Source organism: Sminthopsis crassicaudata, chromosome 3 (genome assembly GCF_048593235.1).
Source record: "Sminthopsis crassicaudata isolate SCR6 chromosome 3, ASM4859323v1, whole genome shotgun sequence".
In the NCBI taxonomy this organism is placed as follows: domain Eukaryota; kingdom Metazoa; phylum Chordata; class Mammalia; order Dasyuromorphia; family Dasyuridae; genus Sminthopsis; species Sminthopsis crassicaudata.
In genome coordinates, this window is record NC_133619.1 from 517,536,251 (window position 1) to 517,559,889 (window position 23,639).

A 23,639-nucleotide genomic window follows, 5' to 3' on the forward strand; every position below is an offset into this window, starting at 1 on the left:
GCATTGTTGGTAGAATTGTGAAAGAATCCAACCATTCTGGAGAGCAATCTGGAATTATGCCCAAAAAGTTATCAAACTGTCCATACCCTTTGATCCAGCAATGCTACTACTGGGCTTAAATCCTAAGGAAATACTAAAGAAGGGAAATGTAAGGGCCCTTTAAATGGGCGGACACAGTGCATCGGGAGATTGAGGCCCGGAAGTAATTTCTGTGGATATTAGGACTGCCCTTGGGCGGGATCCTGGCCATATTGAGATAGTAATGGGTGACTCTCTGGCTGATTGGCTGTGTGTGTGACCTCACAGGCCCTATGTAAGCCCACTGCAGGCAGCAACCGCCCTCTTTAACCTCGTGCTGTTCACCCTGGCTCCCCAGCCTGGTGGCCAAGCCAAGATGGGTAGCCAAAAGAGGTAAGGGTTTTGGTAGTGAACACATGGGTCTTCTGACCAGGTGTTCACTCGGGAACCAACAAGTCAGGGCATCAGTCAGGGCATTATGTGAGTAGGTATAATAAAGGCTTTTAAGATTACACGTGGTTGTTCTTGAGTGCGCTACCGGTTATTAAGCTATAGATTCAAGAGATTGTGGCCAGAGACCTTAGAAGGCCTCAGAGGAGGCGAGCCGGGTAGAGTTCACACTGCAAAGGACAGTGGTCAAAGGTACTCTGGTGGATCTAGGACAGACTAGTAATTGTAACTGCCAGGAGAGCACGTTACAGGGAAAGGGACCTGTTTGTGCCAAAATGTTTGTGGCAGCTCTTTTTGTAGTGGCTAGAAACTGGAAAATGAATGGATGTCCATCAATTGGAGAATGGTTGGGTAAATTATGGTATATTAATGTTATGGAATATTATTGTTCTGTAAGAAATGATCAACAGGATGAATACAGAGAAGCTTGGAGAGACTTACATCAATTGATGCTAAGTGAAATGAGCAGAACTAGGAGATCATTATACACTTCAACAATGACACTGTATGAGGATGTATTCTGATGGAAGTGGATATCTTCAACATAGAGAAGAGCTAATCTAATTCCAATTGATCAATGATGGACAGAATCAGCTACATCCAGAGAAGGAACAAAGGGAAATGAGTGTAGCATTTTTTGTTTTTCTCCCCAGATTATTTTTACCTTCCGAATCCAATTCTTCCTTTGCAAAAACAACAAAAAAATTCGGTTCTGCACATATATATTGTACCTAGGATATACTATAACATATTTAATATGTATGGGAATGCCTGCCATCTAGGGGAGGGGATGGAGGGAAGGAGGAGAAAAATTCGAAACAAAAGGGAGTACAAGGGATGATGTTGTAAATAATTACCTATGCTTATGTACTGTCAAAAAAAATTATAATTATAAAATTAATAATAAAAAAAACTTTAAAAAAAAGAAAAAGAAAAAACTATTATTATTTTTTTAAAAATCTATAGAAGGCAATAGACAAGAGTCACATGGCATGAGTAAACATGGATGGGTGGAATGACTGCCTTCTGAAAGAGTGAAAGTTCTGCATCAATGAGACTGGAGACCCAATAAAACATACATAGCAACTGTACTAAGTATACAAACAGTATAGTGAGTATATTAACATATATTTTGTATATATTATGCTCTACTGTGTATTTGAATATACTCACTACATTACTCCACCAAAGCATAGTATTGACAGGAAATATAATTTTTTTTAAAATTTATAAAGCACTTTGCAAATCTTAAGTATAAATATAAATATATATATAATATAACCTATAAATATAGGTTTATATTTATATAATTATATATAATTATTATTACTACTTTACAAGTATTACTACTACTACTACTATGGGAAAGTATAGGATATTTGGAATGATACACCTAATCTCTGAGATTCACATCAAAGATGGCATCCATATCCTTCCTTCCATAATAATACTTATTGGTGTTTAGCCAGAAACACAGTCGTGGACTACTTGGACCACAAATCTGATCTAGAATGGTCACAATTCATATAGCCTCTGCAAGGCAGAATTTCAGGGATACATTATATCAACCCTGAGGATAAGACATACCCAAAACCAGTAACAATGTCTAGCAGACCCATTTATAATGTTACCTTTATAATTTTCGCTGCTCACTAACTGCTCAAGAGAAGACAGGAGTTGAGTCTCCAACTGCTCCCAAGTCCTGTTGATGGAACCCAAAGCTTTCCTACTTACCATGGTTTCCACTCCATGGGGAGCGGAGCCACAATGCCTTCTCGGGCCAGCCACATTAATTCTGGTTCACTGTTAGGATCAATTCCAATTTCCCTGGCAAATTCAAAAATTTCTGCAGGAAAAGAACAATGGAAAAAGCAATAAATATCATTACAAGACATGCTATTCAAGAACATAGGTTTCTCAACAAGACAGACAAAAGCTTATGTCTCTCTCTTTCTAGAGGGTCCATCTTCTATACTTCAAAGATGCTCAACATACCACAGATCATCTATCTACATCAAGAAAGAATTCTGAGGACATTTATTCTAAACCCCTTGTTTTTACAGATGAGGAAACCTCAGCCCCAGAGGAGGTAACTAGCTTGTCTGGAGTCACAGAGACATATTCAATAACTGAATCTTGAAGGAAGAAGAAACATATCCCAATATGTAGGCTCTAGATTAAAGGTAATTTTGCTGGGAGATAGAGGAAGCAGTGAGAGAAATATAGTCACAAAGGACCAATAGGGACAGTGAAACCTATAAAGCTGAGGGCAAAAATACTGGTAAAGAAATGATAAAGATGGCAGGACTACAGGGAAATGGAACACTGTTGGAAGGATGTTCAGAGATAAAGAACTGGACTTAGAATCTGAAGACCTGGGTTACAAATCTCCCTTTTGCATCTCCAAGCTATTAGACTATGAAGAGATCACTCTGAATCTCTGAGCAAAGACATATAAGTGATATAAGTTTATAATAAAAGTTGTCCAGCTTTTTACAGAAATTCTTGGGTGATTTTAGATCAAAAAAGCCTCACCAATACTAATGGCCTTGGGCAATATTTTGGTGAGAGAACACCTGAAACTCTGCTGGCCAGGGATGTTTAAACTTAAGTTGAAAAATACAATGAAATGAATGGCTTTGTGGAAAATGTCCTCAAGCAAAGCATGAATAAAACATCTAGATATTTTCTAAGATAGTACCCAGTCAGTCAGGGAGAGTAGTGAGTGAGATAATATGGTAAGAAAAAAAAATTGGATATAGAGGAAGAATTTCTGGGTTCAATGTCACACTTATGGTCTGTGCAATTGTGGAAAAATTTTCTTAATTTAAAAATAGAAAAAATAATTTTTATACTACCTACCACATAGGGGAACTGTAGAGAAAGATTTTGACTTGTAGTCAGGAAGAACTGAGTTCAAATTCTGACTCAGATATTTATTAACCCCCTGAGCAACTCAATTAACTTCTCTCAGCTTCAGATTCCTCATCTATAAAATAGGAATAATAAGAGCACCTACTTTGCAGGGTTGTTGTGGGGACTAAATGAGATAACATGCAAAATATCTTATGAACCTTAAAGTTCAATTATGTACATCCACACATGTATATGTACATAAATACATAAATGTTAGCTATTTATTTTTATTATATGCATTATCATTATTATTATTATTATTATTATTATTTGCACCATAAGGCAGAAACTTTCACTTTTTCCCTCTATGTTTGGGAATTCTTGCTTTCTCCTTGTGTCAATAGTTCATCCCATCCCACAATTGCCTCCCCTTCCTCTTGACATAATACCTTGTTCACTGGGGATGTAGGTTTCATCATAGTCTTCCTCCAGTACCAGCTGGTCCCCTATGCGGATAGGTCGCCCCGCCATGTTTTATCTGGGCCCTCAGACCTAGATCCAAGAGATGAATCCCATAGAAATAATCAGTGGCCAAGAAGCAAAGGTCATGTTTGGGTTAGGTTTATACAGTATAAAGGGAAAATCAAGCAGCCTCCAATTCAGGCTTCCCCAAAAACTGAAGATCCTCAAGAAGGTAATAAAGAATTCAAATCCTAGGCTCACCTAGAACTTTTGAGGGGATACTGAGGCAGATCTGAATTACCTTTTGTTTATGAAGGAAACCAGGTGATCAGGCAGTCAATAAGTATTAAGCACCAACTATCTACCAGCCTCTGAGCTAAGGATTAAAGACACAAAAAAGAACTAAAAGACAGTCCCTGCCCTCAAAGAGTTCACAATCTAACAGGGCAGACAGCAAGGAAATATGTAAAAAGAAGATATATGAAGGAAAAATAGAAAATAATTAAGAGAAGAAAGGCTTTGGATTTGAGAGGAGTTGGGAAATGCTTCCTACAGAAGATGGGATTGCAGTTGGAACTTGAAGGATATCTGGGAAGCCAGGAGATGGAAAGGAAAAGACATAGCATTCCAGGCATGGAGGACAAACAGCCAAAGCCAGAAGAAAGAAGGTCTTGCTCATGGAACAGCCAGGAGGCCAGTATCATGGGACTGAAGAGCACATGCTGGGCAGAAGGTATAAAAATTCTGGAGAGCTGAGAAGGAGCTAGGTTATAAGGACTTTGAATGCCAAACAGCATTTTGTAGTTGCTCTTGGTCACAACAGGAAGCAACTAAAGTTTACTTAGTAGAGGGGAGACATGATCAGCCTTGCACCTTAGGAGAGCCACTTTATGGCCTGAATGGAGAACGGATTGGAAAGGGGAGACAGGTAAGACAGGCAGATCCACCAGCAGCCTATGCAATAATCAAGACCTGAGGAGAGGAGAGAATACACTTGGGAGATGTAGCAAAGGTGAAATCAACAGGCCTTGGCAACAACCTGGATATGGGGGTGAGGAGGAGAGAGGCAGTGAGAGGCTGAGGAGGACGCCTGGATTTGGATCCTGAGGGACATGCTGGATCCTTCTCTCAGAAGTCTTGCTAAACAAGTCTGAGTACCAAAAAAAGGGCTGAAGCCTGGTCTTTGTGATGGCCCAGTCTGTAACACTTCAACAACATTGCTCTCCTCATTGCTCAAATTCATACCCTCTTCCACTCACATAATGGTGAACTTATTCATGCAGTCATTCACACATACAGTCCACTCTTTATATAGATTTAAAACTCACAATTCTTAAATAAAAGTGAGAGGCGTGGCCCAAGAAAAGCCCTACTTTTTCAAAAACCATAGATAGTTCATGTCTTATCCTAGGGGTCAACTGAAGCAGAGCAAACCCAAGACTGCAGTTGTATGGATACAGAGCTTTTTAGGATGACAGCTCTATGCTGAGGGAACAGACAGGCCAGAAATGTTAGAAATGACTATCACCTGGCTCTCAATGCCAATGAATGGTCCAGACAGCAAGACCTTATTAGCTGCCCTGAAATACCAGAACCTGGTCTCTTCCATCTTCCAGTTTCTTCAGAAGCTATCAGGTGACAGAATGGAAAACAGTACACAGAACTGCTTAGTCCCAAGGGCAATAAGTGGAAAGTTCTCTGTTTCTAAAGAAGGCAGAGGTATCAAGGATTATTCTCTCTGTTACACAGCTGATTAAGGGAGAGAGGGATTTACTCCGGGAGAAAGGAAATACTGGTATTTTGAAATTGGGTAACATGAAAATATAATGCCCAGGCTTTCATAACCAAAAAGAAATCTAAGGAAGGACTAGGAAGCATCCAAAGAAAGTGGATACTTAGGCCACCAACACTCATCAGTGCTCCTGCTTTCTTGTGCATTGGCCTATGAAGCCACCTGAACATTTAGCACTTGTAATTGAGGAGAAGAGTAAGAAAAGAAGTCACAAGAAGGGGGGGAAGGGAAAAAGAAGAAACAGCAGTGGCCAGATATTCTGTGTATTGAGGAGCATGAGAATTTTTGTATACCAGTAAGTATAAGAAAATCATCTGTCTCCACCCTACACCTCTTGTTCTTGCCTAATCTTTAAGCTTAAGTCTAGTTATATTCCACTTATTTAAAAAATCAGGTAATTAAAATCCCTGGATAACCAAAAAAAACTTTATTGTAGCAAATAAATAAGTAAATCTTTTGCCAAAACTGCTATTAAAAGAATAGCACAAGTGACTTCATTTTTCCCTTTCCTTCCTTACCTTATCAAACACTCAGGAAAGGTATAATAAAAGTCAAAATGCAGTAGGATACGTGAGAACAACAGGTTCTGAAAATCAATCCCAAAATCAAGAGTGGATTTTAATAAGGGAGAGAGGTGATGGGAGAAGTCAGATTACCAATAGGTGCTTCATCCTAACTTCAAGCAGCTACTCAATTGAAAATTTAAGGAACCAGAAAAGAATTTATCTCAGCAAACAATCTCATGCAAGACTTAGTCCCTCTGATTATATAAAATTTAAGAGGTTTTATACAAACAAGAATTATGCAACCAAAATTAAAAGGAAGGCAGAAAACTGGAGGGGGGAAATTTGTTTTTTTTTTTTTTTTTTTTTTTTTTTTTTTTTTTTATTATATATATATATATATATATATATTTTATAATATTATCCCTTGTATTCATTTTTCCAATTTACCCCCCCTCCCTCTATTCCCTCCCCCCGACGACAGGCAATACCATACATTTTACATGTGTTACAATATAGTCTAGGTACAATACATGTGTGCGAATATCACTTTCTTGTTGCACAATAAACATTAGATTCCGAAGGTACATGCAACCTGGGCAGACAGATATTAGTGCTAACAATTTTCATTCGGGGGGAAATTTGTAACAAGCATCTCTGATGAAGGCTTCATTTCTCACATTATAGAAAATTGAATCATATTTATAAAAATACAAATCATTCTCCAGGTGATAAATGGTCAAAAGATTTTATCAGACAGTTTTCAGACAAAAAAAATACAAGTTATCTTTAGTCATACGAAAAAAAGTATTATAAGGCACTACTGATCAGAGAAATACAAATGAAAAGTTCTGAGGCACCACCATACACCAGAGTCACTAATATAACAAAAAAAGAAAATGCTGGATTGGAGGGGATGTGGGAAACCTGGAACAACGTGAACAGATCTAAACATTCTGGAGAGCAATTTGGAACTGTGTCCAAAGGACTATCAAACTCCATTCCCTTGGTCCAGAAATACCACTGCTAAGTCTACATCCCCCCCCCCCCACAAAAAAAAGGGCTAAGGACCTATTGGTACAAAATTTTTTACAGCAGCTGTTTTTGTGCTGTTAAGAATCGGACCTCTCCTTGGCATTTTTATATATCACTAACAAAATGCAACAACAAGAGATACAAAGAGAAATTCCATTCCAAACAAATGTTGAGAGTATAAAATATTTGGGAATCCATCTACCAAAGAAAAGTCAGGAATTATATGAGAAAAATTACAAAACACTTGCCACAAAAATAAAATCAGATTTAAATAATTGGAAAGACATTCAGTGCTCTTGGATAGGCCGAGCGAATATAATAAAGATGACAATACTCCCCAAACTAATCTATTTATTTAGTGCTATACCAATCAGACTCCCAAGAAACTATTTCAATGACCTAGAAAAAATAACAACAAAATTCATATGGAAGAATAAAAGGTCGAGAATTGCAAGGGAACTAATGAAAAAAAATTCAGAGGAAGGTGGTCTAAGTGTACCTGATCTAAAGCTATATTATATAGCAGCAGTCACCAAAACCATTTGGTATTGGCTAAGAAATAGACCAGTCGATTAGTGGAACAGATTAGATACAAAGGACAAAAAAGGATACATATATAGTAACCTAATCTTTGACAAACCCAAAGATTCCAACATTAGGGATAAAAATTCGTTATTCGGAAAAAACTGTTGGGAAAACTGGAAATTAGTATGGCAGAAATTAGATATGGATCCACACTTAACACCATATACCAAGATAAGATCAAAATGGATCCATGATTTAGGCATAAAGAGGGAGATAATAAATAGATTAGAGGAACAGAGAATAGTCTACCTCTCAGACTTGTGGAGGAGGAAGGAATTTATGACCAGAGGAGAACTAGAGATCATTATTGATCACAAAATAGAAGATTTTGATTACATCAAACTAAAAAGTTTCTGTACAAATAATACTAATGCAAACAAGATTAGAAGGGAAGTAACAAATTGGGAAAATATTTTTAAAAACAAAGGTTCTGACAAAGGTCTCATTTCCAAAATATATAGAGAACTGACCCTGATTTATAAGAAACCGAACCATTCTCCAATTGATAAATGGTCAAAGGATATGAACAGACAATTTTCAGATAATGAAATTGAAACTATATCCACTCACATGAAAGAGTGTTCCAAATCACTACTGATCAGAGAAATGCAAATTAAGACCACTCTGAGATACCACTACACACCTGTCAGATTGGCTAAGATGACAGGAACAAATAATGATGAATGTTGGAGGGGATGTGGGAAAACTGGGACACTGATACATTGCTGGTGGAGTTGTGAAAGAATCCAGCCATTCTGGAGAGCAATCTGGAATTATGCCCCAAAAGTTATCAAACTGTGCATACCCTTTGACCCAGCAGCGCTACTACTGGGATTATATCCCAAAGAAATACTAAAGAGCGGAAAGAGACATATATGTGCCAAAATGTTTGTGGCAGCTCTTTTTGTTGTAGCTAGAAACTGGAAGATGAATGGATGTCCATCAGTTGGAGAATGGTTGGGTAAATTGTGGTATATAAAGATTATGGAATATTATTGCTCTGTAAGAAATGACCAGCAGGAGGAATACAGAGAGGCTTGGAGAGACTTAAATCAACTGATGCTGAGTGAAATGAGCAGAACCAGAAGATCACTGTACACTTCAACAACGATACTGTATGAGGATGTATTCTGATGGAAGTGGAAATCTTCAACATAAAGAAGATACAACTCACTTCCAGTTGATCAATGATGGACAGAGGTAGCTACACCCAGAGAAGGAACACTGGGAAGTGAATGTAAATTGTTAGCACTAATATCTGTCTGCCCAGGTTGCATGTACCTTCGGATTCTAATGTTTATTGTGCAACAAGAAAATGATATTCACACACATGTATTGTACCTAGACTATATTGTAACACATGTAAAATGTATGGGATTGCCTGTCGTCGGGGGGGAGGGAATAGAGGGAGGGGGGGTAATTTGGAAAAATGAATGCAGGGGATAATATTATAAAAAATATATATATAATAAAAAATTAAAAAAAAAAAAAAAAAAAAAAAAAGAATCGGACCTCAAGCTAAGTAAGCGGTGCTATGAGCTTGTAACGGAATATCACTGCGCTGTGAGAAATGACCGGCGGGATAATTTCAGAAACACTTGGGAAGACTCGCAAGAACGAGTGCACAGTAAGTAGGCAGAAGCAGGAGAACATGGTACACAGTAAGTGCACTGTAGCTTGATGAAGAACAGTGAATGACTCAGCGATACAGACAGTCCCAGAGAACTAATGCTGAAGCATGTGTCTGTCTGCAGAGAGAGAACCGATATGGACTACATACAGACGGAAGCGTGCTACTGTTCACTTTCTTTTTTTTCTTTTATTCCAGTCTTCTTGTACAAAATGACCAATCTGGAAATGTTTTACATAATTGCATATGTGTGACCTTTCAAGGAGGGGAGACAGGAAAGAAGGACAGAATTTGGAAGTCAAAACTTTAAGTTAAAATGTTTTTAAAATTGGAAGGAAAAGAAATAGCGCCTCTATTGGACTTCCCTAATTAAAACACTGTTTCTATTTATCCATCATCCCCTCAGTCTTGCACCTCAGTTACTTATATTCACGCAGGTCGTACACCCACGCACACGTTCTCTTCTTGTACTGCATCTAATCCAGAATTCCGCAAACGGCGGGCACTGAATTGAGCTTCCTGACCCCCCCCCCCAATCTTACAGCCCTAAAAGTCATCCAGGGTCATGCTAGTAACCTTCCGGGGGGAGCCTCAGAAGTAGCTCAGCCCAGCTCGAATCTTATGGATGAGTCACAGGGGCCACCGACGCCCACGGACAGCAAGAGGTCAGGGCTCTTACTCCAGGGAGGGGGTGAGGCTCCTCGCACAGCCCCGCCAACTCACCTCAGCCACAGCGCCCCCGCGAGGCGGACTCGGATACCTGGCGCGCTGGAGAGTTCTCTAACCCAGTGATCCATCTTCTGTTAGACTGCTGTCATTTTAAAGATCTTACATGTACTAATCAAAATCTGCCTCCCGCTAAAATCCGCCCTTTAATTTATTAAGTTCCCACCACGTGCCGGGATAATGTGCTAGGGATGCCTGGGAGAGAGATGCAAGCAGGGACATCTCAAGAAGCTCACAATCTAGTAACGGGAAGACCCAACGCATTAAGGACCCCATACCGTGGGAGAGAGCAGGTTGCCTACGACTCCTGTCCCTCCCACCCCGGAGCGCCAGACGGCTGTCCCTGTGTGACTGGGTGTTCACGACCGCCCTCGGACGCGCTTCAGACGCGGACACCGCAAGTACACCGAGCACCAACCAGTCACAGGGGCACAACCAGGACCGCTCCCACGTCCATCCTCTGTAAAGGCTTCGGACTCGGATCCTGGGCTGCCCTGCACGGACGAACGTTCCCAGCACACTTGCACATCCCTCTCCCCGTGCAACACCCCCTCACCGCACAGACCTTCCCTGCACACTTTCCCGTGCACACCGATGCCTTTTTGCAATTCCCCTCCTGCACACCCGCCCAGATACCGGGAAGAGCCCCTGTACTCTCCCCTCCTTGCACACCGGCCTCACACGCATGCAGACTCGCCTGCCCACAGACCCGGGCGACCCCCGGCCCTAGCACACTCCCGGTCGCACAGCCGCTCCGGAGGAGCTCCCGCGCTCTCCCACTCGCGCGCGCACAACCGGCTCCCAGGCACACACACTTCTGTACAATCTACATCCTCCCTCCGAAGGCCATCAAAATTCGCCCTCAAAAACGTCCTCACCTGGCCCCGGGCGCTCCCCCTGCCCTGGGAGGCTCCGGCCTCTGGCCTCCGGTTCCGCGCAGCTTCCCCTGCACCACCCCGGGTCCCCGCTTCCAGGGACGCCGGGGTGTTGCCCTGCAGCGGCCAACAACTACTTCCGGGATGAGGATGAGCCTAGCAACGGAAAATTCCGCCCCCAATCCCAGCCGATAGGTCTGCCAAAGCATCCGGTAGCGCTGGATTGGATGAAAATCCTTTCAGCTTATGGGTGGACCTTTGCGCTTCGCCCGTTGCATGACGGACATTGTAGTTCAGGGTGACCGATGGGCGTTAGTTTAGAGTTTGTAGTGGAAAGTTTGAGCATCGGAACATAAACCTAGGATGAACAGAGACGTCCTACTGTTTTTCTGCTATCCATTAATTAGCCAGTAGCTTGACTAATATATTAACTTCTGCGTCTCCAAGATTTATAAACTTTTACTATTCATGGGATGGCAGCATTAGCACCAGGGACTTGAGAGGTCATCCAGTCCAACTCCCACATTTTGCAGAAGAGAAAATTACGATCAACGATTAATAGCAAAGAATTAGAAAAGCAGTGGATGCCCGTCAGCTGGGGGGCGGCTGAACACGCTGTGGTCCATCCAGGTAATGGAACATTACTGTTCTATAGAAAGGCCTGGGAAGAGTTACAGGAATGATGCTGAGCGAAACAAGCAGAATCAGGAACACTCATGTGTGATGATCCCCATGAAAGGCCCGGTTCCGTGACCCAAAGCAATCCCAATAGACTCGGGACTGAAATGCCCTCTGCAGCCAGAGAAGGAACTAAGGAGACCGAATGTAAATCAACGCATGCGGTGTTCGCTTCTTTTTTCTGACTTTTCTTCTCTTTCTCATAGTTTTTCCCTTTGGCTCTGATTTTCTCTCCCAAAATGATTCATAAAACAAGGTGTATTAAAAATAAATAATCATATACATATATATATATATAATATATATTTTAAAGCCATACCAACTAAATAGCTCAGCAAACATTTGTTAAGCATCTTCTGTGTATAGAAACAGAAAAGCTTAAAAGACACAGGGATCTCCTGAAAGTTCTAGCTAAGAGAACAATATGACATAAATACATATAAATATAATGGACTGTATTTAGCTACTATTGTCTAGTACTAGTAATACTAATTTGTATTTAATCATATATTGAAAAGAAGTAACTTATAAGTAAAAAAAACCTATTTGCATCAAGATGTATATAGAGCAACAGTGCTCTATATAAACATAGAATGGTCCTCCTTTTCCTCCCTCTGTCACTTATAGTTCTGAAAAATAATGTTTAAATTCATGTTACCATTATTCTTATGACCTTCCTGGTCACCATTTCACTATATGTATTATCTTTCTCCGTGAGGGCAGACACTATATATACACGTGTTTATATGTGTGTGTGTGTGTGTGTGTGTGTGTATATATATGTGTGTGTGTATATATGTATGTATATATATGTATGTGTATACATATATGCAACATATAAAGTTAAATCATTCCCTCAAGGGACACATAAACTGTTTTTTTTAATATGTATATATTTATATATCATTTTATAAATGATTTTTAATTTTTAAAAACAAATTTAATAAGTTATTTCCTTAATAGGTAATGCCAATTATTTGATGAGTTATTCACTCTAGGTATGAAATATCAAGAGATGAGTTCAAAATAATTGATGCTATGGATTTACTTTGTAACTTTTTCTTCTATGGTGTTTTTGTTCCATGGCAACATTGTGAGAGGGAGAAGGGCGGGGAACCTTTTCTCCATTTTATAAATGGAGAAGTTGATATGCTACAAAGTTAAAGGGCCTGCCCTTGATCACATAATGTATCAATCTCTTTTCTCACCAAGTTTGTATCAGTCAGTTATTCAGTCAATAAACATTTATTTAAGCACTTACTAAGCATTCTAGGCTCTGGGAATACCAACAAAAATAAAAGACAATCCCAGTTCCTGAGCTGTTCACTGTCTAATGGGGGGATAACATGCAAACAACTATGTCCAAAAAACAAAAAACAAACAAACAAACAAAAAAACTATGCATAGTATGAATTGAAGATAATTTTCCCAGGGAAGACATTAGAAATATTGGATCAGGAAAGGTTTCTTGTCAAAAGAGGGTAAAATTCAGAGCAAATAAAGAGAAGATAGGGAAAGGCAGGTGACAGACCTAATTTTTAGGACTTTGTCCTAGTTTCTTCAAATGGGAATGATTTTTAATTTTTATTGCATCAAGATGATCAAGATTGGAATGATTACCAATTAACAAGTATTAAGGATCAACTATGTAGCAAGCACTAAGCTAGTGCCGAAGATATATAGTACAAAGAATGAAAACCGCATAAACATAAAATGAATACAGATGCAGACAAGGTAATTAAATACAAGGAAATCTGGGAGGGAGGACACTAACAGATGAGAAATTAGTCAAGGCTTCATACAAAAGATGGTGCTTAAGCTGCATCTTGAAAAGAGGGATTCTATGAGGCTTCACAGGACTGATATAAAAAATTCACTTTTAAAACTTTAACATACTATAAGAATGTGGTTTATCACCATATTATTTGAACAGGAAGAATCTTTATATATTTATAATGATAAGAATAGAAAAGAGAATAACCTACCTAAAGAAAGGAAAAGAGACTAGATAATTTTGGGAAGATTGTCAATTTGTGATTCCCAGAATCTCAGAGTTTAAAAGACCTCAGAATACATACAGTCTAACTCAGATGCCCAAAAAGTGGTCATTTCTGCTTGAAGAACCTAAGAAGGGGTAGCTCATTATCTCATGATAACTCATTCATTATACAGAGCCAAAATCTGCTTCCCACCTGTTCTAATATAGATCAAGAAGCACAACTCTTATCCCTGTTCTGTATGACAGCCCTTTAGATCACTGAAGATGGTCATGACACAGACCCTAGATCTCTTCCCATTTAAGGATATCCAGAAGACTAATGTGAATTCATGCAAAGTGAAGTGAGCAGCTAAGTTACTATTGATTAGAGAAATGTAAATTAAGACACCTCTGAGATACCACTAAACACCTCTCAGATTGGCCAAGATGACAGAAAAAGATAATGACGAATGTTGGAGGGGATATGGGAAAACTGAGACACTGATGCATTATTGGTGGAACTGTGAACGGATCCAACCAATCTGATGAGCAATTTGGAACTATGCCCAAAGGTCTATCAAACTATGCATACCCTTTAAGCCAGCAGTGTTTCTGCTAGGTCTGTATCCCCAAAGAGATGATTTTTTAAAAAGGGAAAAGGACCCACATGTGCAAAAATGTTTGGGAGAGCCCTTTTTGTAGTGGCGAGGAACTGGAAACTGAGTAGATGACCATCAGTTGGAGAATGGTTGAATAAATTATGGTTTATGAATATTATGGAATAATAGTTTTATAAGAAATAATCAGCAGGGTGATTCAGAAAGACCTGGAGAGACTTAGATGAACTGAGGCTAAGTAAAGTAAGTAGAACCAAATGAATATTGTACCCAATAACAACAAGATTATGTAATTATCAACTTTGATGAACTTTGCTCTTTTCAAAAATGAGGTGATCCAAGACAATTTCAGTAGACTTATGATGGAGAGAATCATCTGCATCCAGAAAAAAGACTATGAGGACTGAATGTGGATCACAGCATAGTATTTCCATCATTTTTGTTGTTTGCTTGGTTTTTTTCTTTTTTTCTTTTTGATTTGATTTTTTTATTAATTTTATAATTATAAAAAATTTTTGACAGTACATATGCATGAGTAAATCTTTTTTTATATAACGTTATCCCTTGTATTCATTTTTCCAAATTTTCCCCTCCCTCCCTCTACTCCCTCCCCAGATGACAGGCAATCCCATACATTTTACATGTGTTACAGTATAACCTAGATACAATATATGTGTGTAAATCCCATTTTCTTGTTGCACGTTAGGAATTGGATTCCGAAGGTATAAGTAACCTGGATAGAAAGACAATAGTGCTAACAGTTTACATTCAATTCCCAGTGTTCCTTCTCTGGGTGTAGTCATTTCTGTCCATCATTGAGATCTGATTTTTCTAATGCAGAATAATAAATGTGGAAATATGTTTAGAAGAATTGCACATGCTTAACCTATAATGGATTACTTGCTCTCTAGAGGAGAGGGATGGGGGGAAGGGAAAGAGAAAAATTTGGAACACGAGGTTTTGCAAGGGTGAACATTGAAAACTTTTTATGTGTATTTTGAAAATAAAAAGCTATTTTAAAAAGTGAAGTGAGCAGAACAGGAAAATATTGTAAACAGTAACTGCAACATTATGTGAAGACCAACTATGAATGAATTAGTTCTTCTTACCAGTACAAGGATACAAAACAATTCCAAAGGACTCATGATGGAAAATTCTATCCACATCCGGAGAAAGAACTGATGGAATCTGAATGGAGATCAAAGTATAATTTTTTCACTTTATTTGAAAATAAAGTAGTCTTTTCCTTTTGGTCTGTTTCTTCTTTTACAACATAACTAATATGAAGGCATGTGTGTCATTACTGAACATATATAAACTATTTTTTAATCTTACCTTTTTAGGCAAGAGGAAAAAAAGGAGAGAGGGAGAAAATTTGGAATTCAAAAAAACCTTTGAAATGAATGATAAAAATTGTTTTATATGTTATTAGAAAAAATAAAATACTATTTAAAAAAGAAAACAACTGATTGTTATTGTTGTTGTTTTTTCCCACCAGTCCTCCTGAGACATAATCTCTGGGTTCCTCATCATTTCAATCACAGAATCACTGAGGGGACTGAACGGGACCTCAACAGTTACCTAGTCCAATTCCTTCCCCAAAAGAGAACTGCTTCCCCACCACGTGCCTGAAAAGTAGTCAGCTAGCTCAAAGGTGAAGCTCTCCAATCCACAAATCATCAGGCACTTAGTAAACACTATGTGCCAAGCACTGTGCTAAGTGTTGAGGGGTACAAAGAAAAACAAAAGACCAACTCTGTTAAGGAGCTCTCAAGCTAATGGAGGAGATAAATGAAAAATACTCCTTAGAAGCAAGATATATTGGAAATACTCTCTAGAGGGAAAATGCTGGCCATTAAGTGGGGACACTCTACATTCTGAAGCAACCCATTTTATTTTCCTATAACTCTAATTGTTAGGAAATTTTTTCCAATACCAAACATATCTGTTCCTAGTTTTGTCCTCTAGGGCCAAACTGAACAAGTCAGCCCTCTTCCTTGGCCTTTGAAATACTTGAACACAATTGCCATGGCTCCCCATCCCTATGGATGCAGAGTAGTAACTTTATCAAAATTTACCTATAGTATTATAGTCTTAGCAAGTTATCTAACTGATGAGAAAATGTCTAAAATGATTGTATATGTATAACTTATATCAGATTGCTTAGTGGGGAGGGGGGAGGAAAAGGTAAGGGAGAGGAGAAAAAAATGGAACTCAAAATGTTATAAAAATAAATATTGAAAACTAATTTTACATATAACTAGAAAAAAATAAAATACTATTAAGTGGGGAAAAAATAAAGCTACCTGAAATACTGAGATTAAGTGATTTATCCATATTTACACAAGTGATATGTATTATAGACAGAATGCCATAGCCTATCTATACACCATCCCATGCTGCCTCTCAAAAGTATCATGGAACATGTAAATGTCCTTACTGAACCATATTATTACTATGACTAGTCATATGTCCTCATATATTCCTTTTAACCATTTTTGGGTCTTTCCAGCTCAGAGATTATTTTCATTGGTAGATGTTAGGATTACAAGGTGATAACTCAGGTTGTCTAAACAATTCTCTAGCTCAGAATTCACACCTTTAGTTCAAACCTTTAAAAGGAGTTTACACCTTTAGACTTCTGAAAAAGAGTTTACACATTTGAAGGAGTTTTCATCTTTAAAGGGAGTTCATTGGCTGTAGGAGTTCCCACAAGTGCCTGGGAGTTCTCACAAGCCCATCCTCTGCTAGGGTAAAAGAAGGCAACATTGAGTCTGAAGAGCAATCTAGACTGGGACATTGAGTTGGGACGGCAGTCTGGATTAAGTCAAAGAGAAGATGTCCTGTGGTTTTGCAAGTCCAGCAATCCCACACTTTTAGAGGGGAAGGCTCCAGAAGCCTCTCAAGAAACCTTCTCACAGAGGAAAAGATTATACAGAAAAGAAACCTCCTCCCAGAGAAGGATTTTAATTGAGAGATCAATAGGCCGTTACAATTTGGCACCCAACGTGGGACCAAGACTTTTGCTTATCCTAGGACTGATTCTGAGCCCTTCAGAGGAGCTAGCCTGGACATTGACAGTTAGGAAAAAAGGAAATATATAAAAATACTTCTTCCTTTTCTGTATCTAATCCATTTGCACAGTGTTCCCATCCCTTCTTTGATCTTCCTTTTGCTTCCAAACTTTAAAAAAAAATCATTGTCCATTGTTCTTTTAATAGCCTCAACTTACCGTGAGTTTTAGTATTCTTGACATTATTCTTACAAAGCTCCCACCACATTATTTTATTCGTGTTCTGTAACCTATCCTTGCTTCCATCTTTTGTTCTTTAAAAATCTAAACTGGTTGTTATTTTATAATAATTATGTTATTTTTATAATTCCCCGAACATCCAATATCGGTCTGTTCAGTCAACTCCCTTTTTCTTTTGATTTGGATAACAATGCTTTTCTTTATATACTTAAGAGTTTCATTCTTGAGAATTTTAAACCTTTCCTGGGATGATTTCTTGAACTTCCCCTTAACTCTGTGAAACATAGTCTCCCAAAATCTAAGATGCAAATCAGACTGTGCCTGGCTTCCTACTTCTCTTCCACAAACTCTAGGATATAATAGAGTAAGTGGTTACTTCCCCATTGAAATTTCTTCCATTCTACTTTAGTAACCATTACCTTGGAGCAGAGTAGTAGACAGAGAACTAGGAGTGGAGCCAGAAAGACTTGGAGTTCAAATTTTACCTCCAGCACACCCTGATTCTGTGACTCTGAACAGGTTCCTCAACTTCTCTGTTTTGGCTGATCTTTAAGATACAAAAAGTGCAGAAAAGGTGTCAATCTGCAATGGTAAGAATTTTCTCACTTAGAGTTGACCAGATCAGTGAAATCACATACACTCTTATATCCCTAACTTCCATCTTACAGTGGTAAAAATATTAGATTTGATATCAAAAGATTCAGCTTCAGATTTTACCTCTATACCACTTTTTGCCTCTGTGATTTTGAGCAAATTGCTAAATCTCACTGAACCTCAGAAGAATCCTCTGTAAAATAAGATGAATGAATGAAATCCCTGAGAAAGCTAGGTGGCAAGTGGGACCTTAACTTCAATCTGTTTCAGTTTCCTGAACTCACAGGATTGTGGTAAGGATGAAATGAGATAATATTTGCAAAGCACTTAGAACTCGGAATCTTTATAAACTAGAATATTATTTTCCCTGGTTTTTCCCTCAACATTTTGAAGAAAGAAATTGTCCTCCAGGCAAGTCATAAGTTTATCAGCAGCTCTGCTTTTAGCTCAGCCAGAATTCCTGGCCCTCTCAAAGGGCTAAATCACCATCAGTTTACTTATTTATCTTTCAAACCTTCTTAGTCAAATGCAGGGGGTTTTCCTCCACACCATGCAAAAACACACTCCAAAATTAAAAAAAAAAAAAAAAAAAGACTAAAGAAGAACAGTGTGGTGAAATACCTTCAGTATTCCTCACCATTTCAAAGACAGCAGAAAAGCCCTGACACTCTTTCTCCCAACCTCTCATTTTCTAATGAATCCTCTCCCTTTTAATTTAAGGTCATTCTTTATGAGTCTTATTATTATCGTTAACAGTGTCTTTACTGTTAATAACAACACCCATACTCTGTAAGCTGAATTATTGTTAATAAAGTAATTATAATAGTAATGATAATACTTTCCCTTTTTGTCCCAAGCCAGCTCTTCTCTCGGTTAATAGAAAGAGCTTTTTCTTGGCTCCTTCTGCTCATTCCTGACCCCTCCCTGCCTTCCAGGGTCAAAATAAACTTTTGCGATCCAGCCTCCCAGAAGACTTGCTTCTTTCTCGGCAGAGGGCATCCAAGACTGCCTAACTTGCCCCGGAAGCTGGGCAGGCTGGCAGGGGAAGACTACACTTCCCAGGACTCCCCGGGAAAAGCAAAAACCCTTTGGCTTTGACAGCAGCCGACACAAGTCTTTCCGCCTTCCCAGCCTGGATGGGAGCTAGGGGATTATGGGGGCCTGAACAGAAAATGAAGGTTGTAGGAGCCTAGAGCCAAGCAGCCCCTGCCACCTCCCCTACCCGCCTGTTCATGCTGACATCTACGGAGAAGACGAGAGAAAACCCACCCTGCTCACCATGCCCAGCACTCTTACCCCCCTGGGGCCCTGAGCTTCCCCCTTCCAGATGCCTGATGGGGGCTGCATGCCTGTCTAGATGTGGCTCTGGTCGCTCTCTCTTGCACTCAGGAGATTTCTTTCTTATCCTATGTCTGAAGCCTGAAGCATGAGGGCGGCTGAGTGATCCTGTTGGGTGTGGGATCCTTATGTCTCTGGGCTCCCTTTCCTAAGAAGCCTGCCCATCACCACCACCCAAAGAGTTGGGGGGGAGGGGGGAGGAGAAAGGGGGAAGAGAGGGATCTAGAGAGGGACTGAGGGTGCTGGGGACATCATGGCTCAAGCTCTGCCCTGGATCTTGCTGTGGATGGGTGCAGGGGTGCTGTGCACCCAGTCGGGAATCCGACTACCCCTGAAGAGTGGACTCCCCTTGGGTCTCCGGCTGCCTCGGGAAGCCATCGAGGAGCTGGATGAGCCCAATCAACTTCTCAGCCGCAGAAGCAGTTTCATAGAGATGGTGGACAACCTGAGGGGCAAGTCTGGTCAGGGCTACTACGTGGAAATGACGGTGGGCAGCCCTCCACAAACGGTAAGAAGCATCCCTCTGCCCGACCTTCCCCACCCTGCCTCTCGCTCCAGGGCACTGTTCCCCCAGCCCAGCCCGAACTTTCCAGATGTTTGTGAGGCTTTTTGAGAGAACCAGGAACTGGTTTTTAAAAAGAGGCAATAACTCTAGAGAGATGTGGGGGGAGGCTGGGAAACTAATAGTCTAACCTTCCACCTTCTCAGAAGCACACACCATTCATTCTTTTGGGAAGGGAGCTATTTATATCCATCACTTCCCACCTTTTCTATGATTAAGAAGAGGACCAGTCTCATACTTTGTTTTGGCTTTATATTTTAAAACTAAATGCTAACAGCCATGTTCTAGTGTCTGATTCACGGCCACTCCCCTGCTTGCCCAACCCTAGGATAGGTAGTTTACTGGTGTAAGGGACTTTTGGTATCCTTGTCTGGTTTCCACACAGGTGTTAGCCCTCCCTCTTTTCTTTACACCTCTCTTTCCTGGACTGGCTCAAGCTTGGTCCCCTGCAGCTCACAAATCTCTTTTCACTTCATCTCATCCGCTTGACCCATTCCATTCTCCTGGGATTCCTGAGGAGTTCCTAAGGTGACAGAGTTAAAACTGGAGGGAGGCAAATGAAACCTGGGGCTCTGACAATGGTCAGTCCTCCCATCATAGGAGCCACAGGAACAGGAGAACAAAATGGATCCTTTCTTTTCTGTCCTGCTTTGCTTACTCCCAGATTAGAACTACAATAAGGCTTGGGAGATCCTGGCTGATCTCTGCAGAGCCCTGGAGGTCCCAGCCTGGAGCTTCCTATCTTATGACTGTTCCCTCAGTCAGCCCTCCCTCCCTCCCGCTATCCTGATCTCCATGGGCAGCCCCACCCCCACCCCCACATCCTCCAGAGAATAGGCCAGTGGATAACCCCACCTCCTACTAGAGAAAGGACAAACTGTGGGAAAGGAGCCAGTCCCTCTTAAGTGGTAGGGTCTCCTCCAAAAAGGAGACCCCTGGAGGGCAGGTAAGGAAATATGTGTATATGGAAGAAGGAGGTGAGAAGTGTGACAGTAACGCAGGATTTCACTGATCCTGCTGGATGATCTGGGTACTTCCAAGGTGATTGCTGAGGATAAAATCTGCCGCATCCTAGTAGGCAAAGGCTGGACAAGCACTTGTTGGGTATATCATAGTGGGGATCCTTTCATGTCTCAGTTGGCCTGGGCAGCTAGAAAAGACTCACTCTTCCAACTCTAAAATTCCCTGGTTCTGTAAATGATAAAGTTTGCCTCTATGTGTGCCCTGGGCATGGGGCAGATTCTATGATCCAGTCTGCCCAAGAGACATACCTATACACATGTGTCTGTAAAACTGTGTGCTCTCACATGTGTGTGTCTGTGTGTGTATATATCTATATATTCTTTCATGTACAGGCCATGGGAAACCTCTGGCTATTTCTGTTTGTACAGTATTTCCCCATGCAATTCCTCACATATGTGTGTATAACATTGTATAGATATCTGGTGGTATATTTGTAATAGCTGAATATTTGCAAGGATATGTCTTTGTTTATTGGGGGTAGGAGGGAAGACATAGTGCCCGCTGAACTGCCTAGAACTTCTCAAAAAATATTCAACCAGAAACCTAAACTCTTCTTTGATCTGCCCAGGGCCAAATTCATCCTAGTCTCAAAACTGATTCTTACCTTCTTGCTGACAATTTCTTGTTCTTTCCTACCTCTGATGAGCAATGACACTTCCTTAGGAAAAATCTCCAATCTGAGGGAAAGCAGCATCCATTACCCTGCCAGTCAGTGATGACTGCTAAGAGTTAGTCACTAAACATTTATGAAGTGCCTATTATATGTCAAGCATCGTGCAAAGAGCTTGCCACCTATTGAGGGAAACCCTACATAAAAGGAAGCTGAAAAGATGAAGGGGAAGAGGGTAGCCACACAATTAGAGTTGGGGAGGGTTCCCAAGGGCAAAGGGTACTGATGAGGTGTGAATACCAAGGTTGATGTGGTCTTGCAAGATGATGAGGTTCCTGGAGAAGAACAAAGAAGGACAGCCAGCTGGGAAATGAAGAGATGAAAGTCAACTCAAAGGTCACTATCATACCTTAAGACCCCAGATCAGATCGAGACATAAAGTAACATTGGCCCTAGAGCTCCACCTTGATTTTTTTTTTTGCCCTAAAGAAAATATCTCTCAGCTATAATCTCTTTGGTACTTTTAGCAACTGAGACAAAGGAAACTTATTGTCCGTTTCACAGATGAAGAAAGTGAGCTCCAAAGACATTAATAGGCCTTCACTGTAACACATAACATATAAGTAGTTAAAATCAAAAAAGAATCCTGGTTTCTGTCTCTTCTCACATCAAATTTAGTGCTCCACCACATTGTATTTCCAGGGGGCCGAAGGATACCAAAAGCCTTACACACATGGTAGGTCTCTAGGATAAACTAAATCTGTTACTTACTAATGAGCAAGACCATTTTATAGTAGTAGGTTTGAGAGATTGAAGGGAGAAAGGGAGCATTGTCAGAGCAAATAAGAGGATGCTGGCGAAAGGACCCTAGAGAAGGAAGTCTAGTTACCAGAGCTTTGTCCTAGGATTCAGAAGATTCTAGTCCTCAAAGAATGATTCTCAATTAACCCATCTTTGAAACAGAAATTATAATGTATGGCTTCTCTCACTGAGGTGTTTAAAGAATAAAACTAGATGTGAGAGCCCATTGAAAAGGTAAAGGTGGCAGGTATATCAATAAATAGTAGATACAGTAGTTGTAGCTTAATAGTAGATATTTTAATGATTCCTACGTATAAAAGTCATTGATTAGACACTAAAAGTACTTAACAGAAATCAAAGGCAAGGCCTTGCCCCATGGAACTTTCAGTTTACTTCAGAAAATAAAATATACTTACAATTGAAAAGTTAACAAGTGGCACATAGTATAGAATAAGTACTATAAGAATATGAATGGCATTATTAATTCATAATATAGGAGTTAAAAGTAGGAAATTGTCACTGTGGGCAGGGGTAATCAAAGAAGACTTCACAGAAGAGAGGTGCTTATGATGGGCTTTGAAGGACAGCAAGAGTTTAAATAAATGGTAGGGATAGTGGAGAGGACATCACAGGCAAGGGGAAACCACCTGAACAAACACACACATTTCTGACTGCAATAGATGGAAGATGAGTTTGAATTATTAGATTCAAACTAAATTGTGAAGGGTGTTAGTGGTCAGATTGAGTTTGGATTTTATCCTGTAGGATTCTTGAAAGATACATGTGATGAAAATGGGGTTGAGTGGGGAAAGACTAGAGGTAGGACCACTTCCAAAGATAAAATGATAACTGAACTTATATATAGTAAAATGTGATTATAAAAAGTATAATGTAACAGTCTTTTTTTAAAGTTTTATTGATATCCTTCATTTTTACATGAGTTTCATTTCCAAATATATCCTTCTCTCTCATGCAGCAAGCCATCCTAGGAACAAAAAAAAAAAGAGAGAGAGAGAGGGAAAAAAATAGCAGTTCAGCAGATCCAACTAACATATCAATGGAGTCCAACATAAATACAACATTCAAAACAGTAATCCTTCTCCTCTGCAAAGAAGGGAGGTTCACTCTGTAATTTCTTCTTTGTCGTTACAATTATAAATCATTTACTTTTTTTGTTCTTTGCATATAGATTGCTGTTGTATTTTTGTGTATTGTTATCTTGGTTCTGATGACTTTACATAAGTTCATATAAG

The 23,639-nt window shown here is 39.8% G+C and overlaps 2 protein-coding genes across 7 annotated transcripts in view; one reads left to right on the top strand and one right to left on the bottom strand.

Moving 5' to 3' along the window:
- Positions 1–11,060, bottom strand: part of CEP164 (centrosomal protein 164) — an 82,928-nt gene extending 71,868 nt beyond the window's left edge. For all 6 annotated transcript variants that reach the window (XM_074304158.1, XM_074304157.1, XM_074304154.1 and 3 more), the window contains exons 1-3: positions 10,936–11,060; positions 3,774–3,876; positions 2,203–2,314 (exon numbers count right to left, since the gene is read on the bottom strand). In XM_074304158.1, the coding sequence (XP_074160259.1) occupies positions 2,203–2,314; positions 3,774–3,855 (194 nt within the window). In that variant the 5' untranslated portion in view covers positions 3,856–3,876; positions 10,936–11,060. The remainder of the gene's footprint in view (positions 1–2,202; positions 2,315–3,773; positions 3,877–10,935) is intronic.
- Positions 11,061–19,158: 8,098 nt separating this feature from the next.
- BACE1 (beta-secretase 1) overlaps positions 19,159–23,639 on the top strand; it is a 30,294-nt gene continuing 25,813 nt past the window's right edge. Inside the window, exon 1 of the mRNA XM_074304171.1 lies at positions 19,159–19,898. Within this exon, the coding sequence (XP_074160272.1) occupies positions 19,644–19,898 (255 nt within the window). The 5' untranslated portion in view covers positions 19,159–19,643. The remainder of the gene's footprint in view (positions 19,899–23,639) is intronic.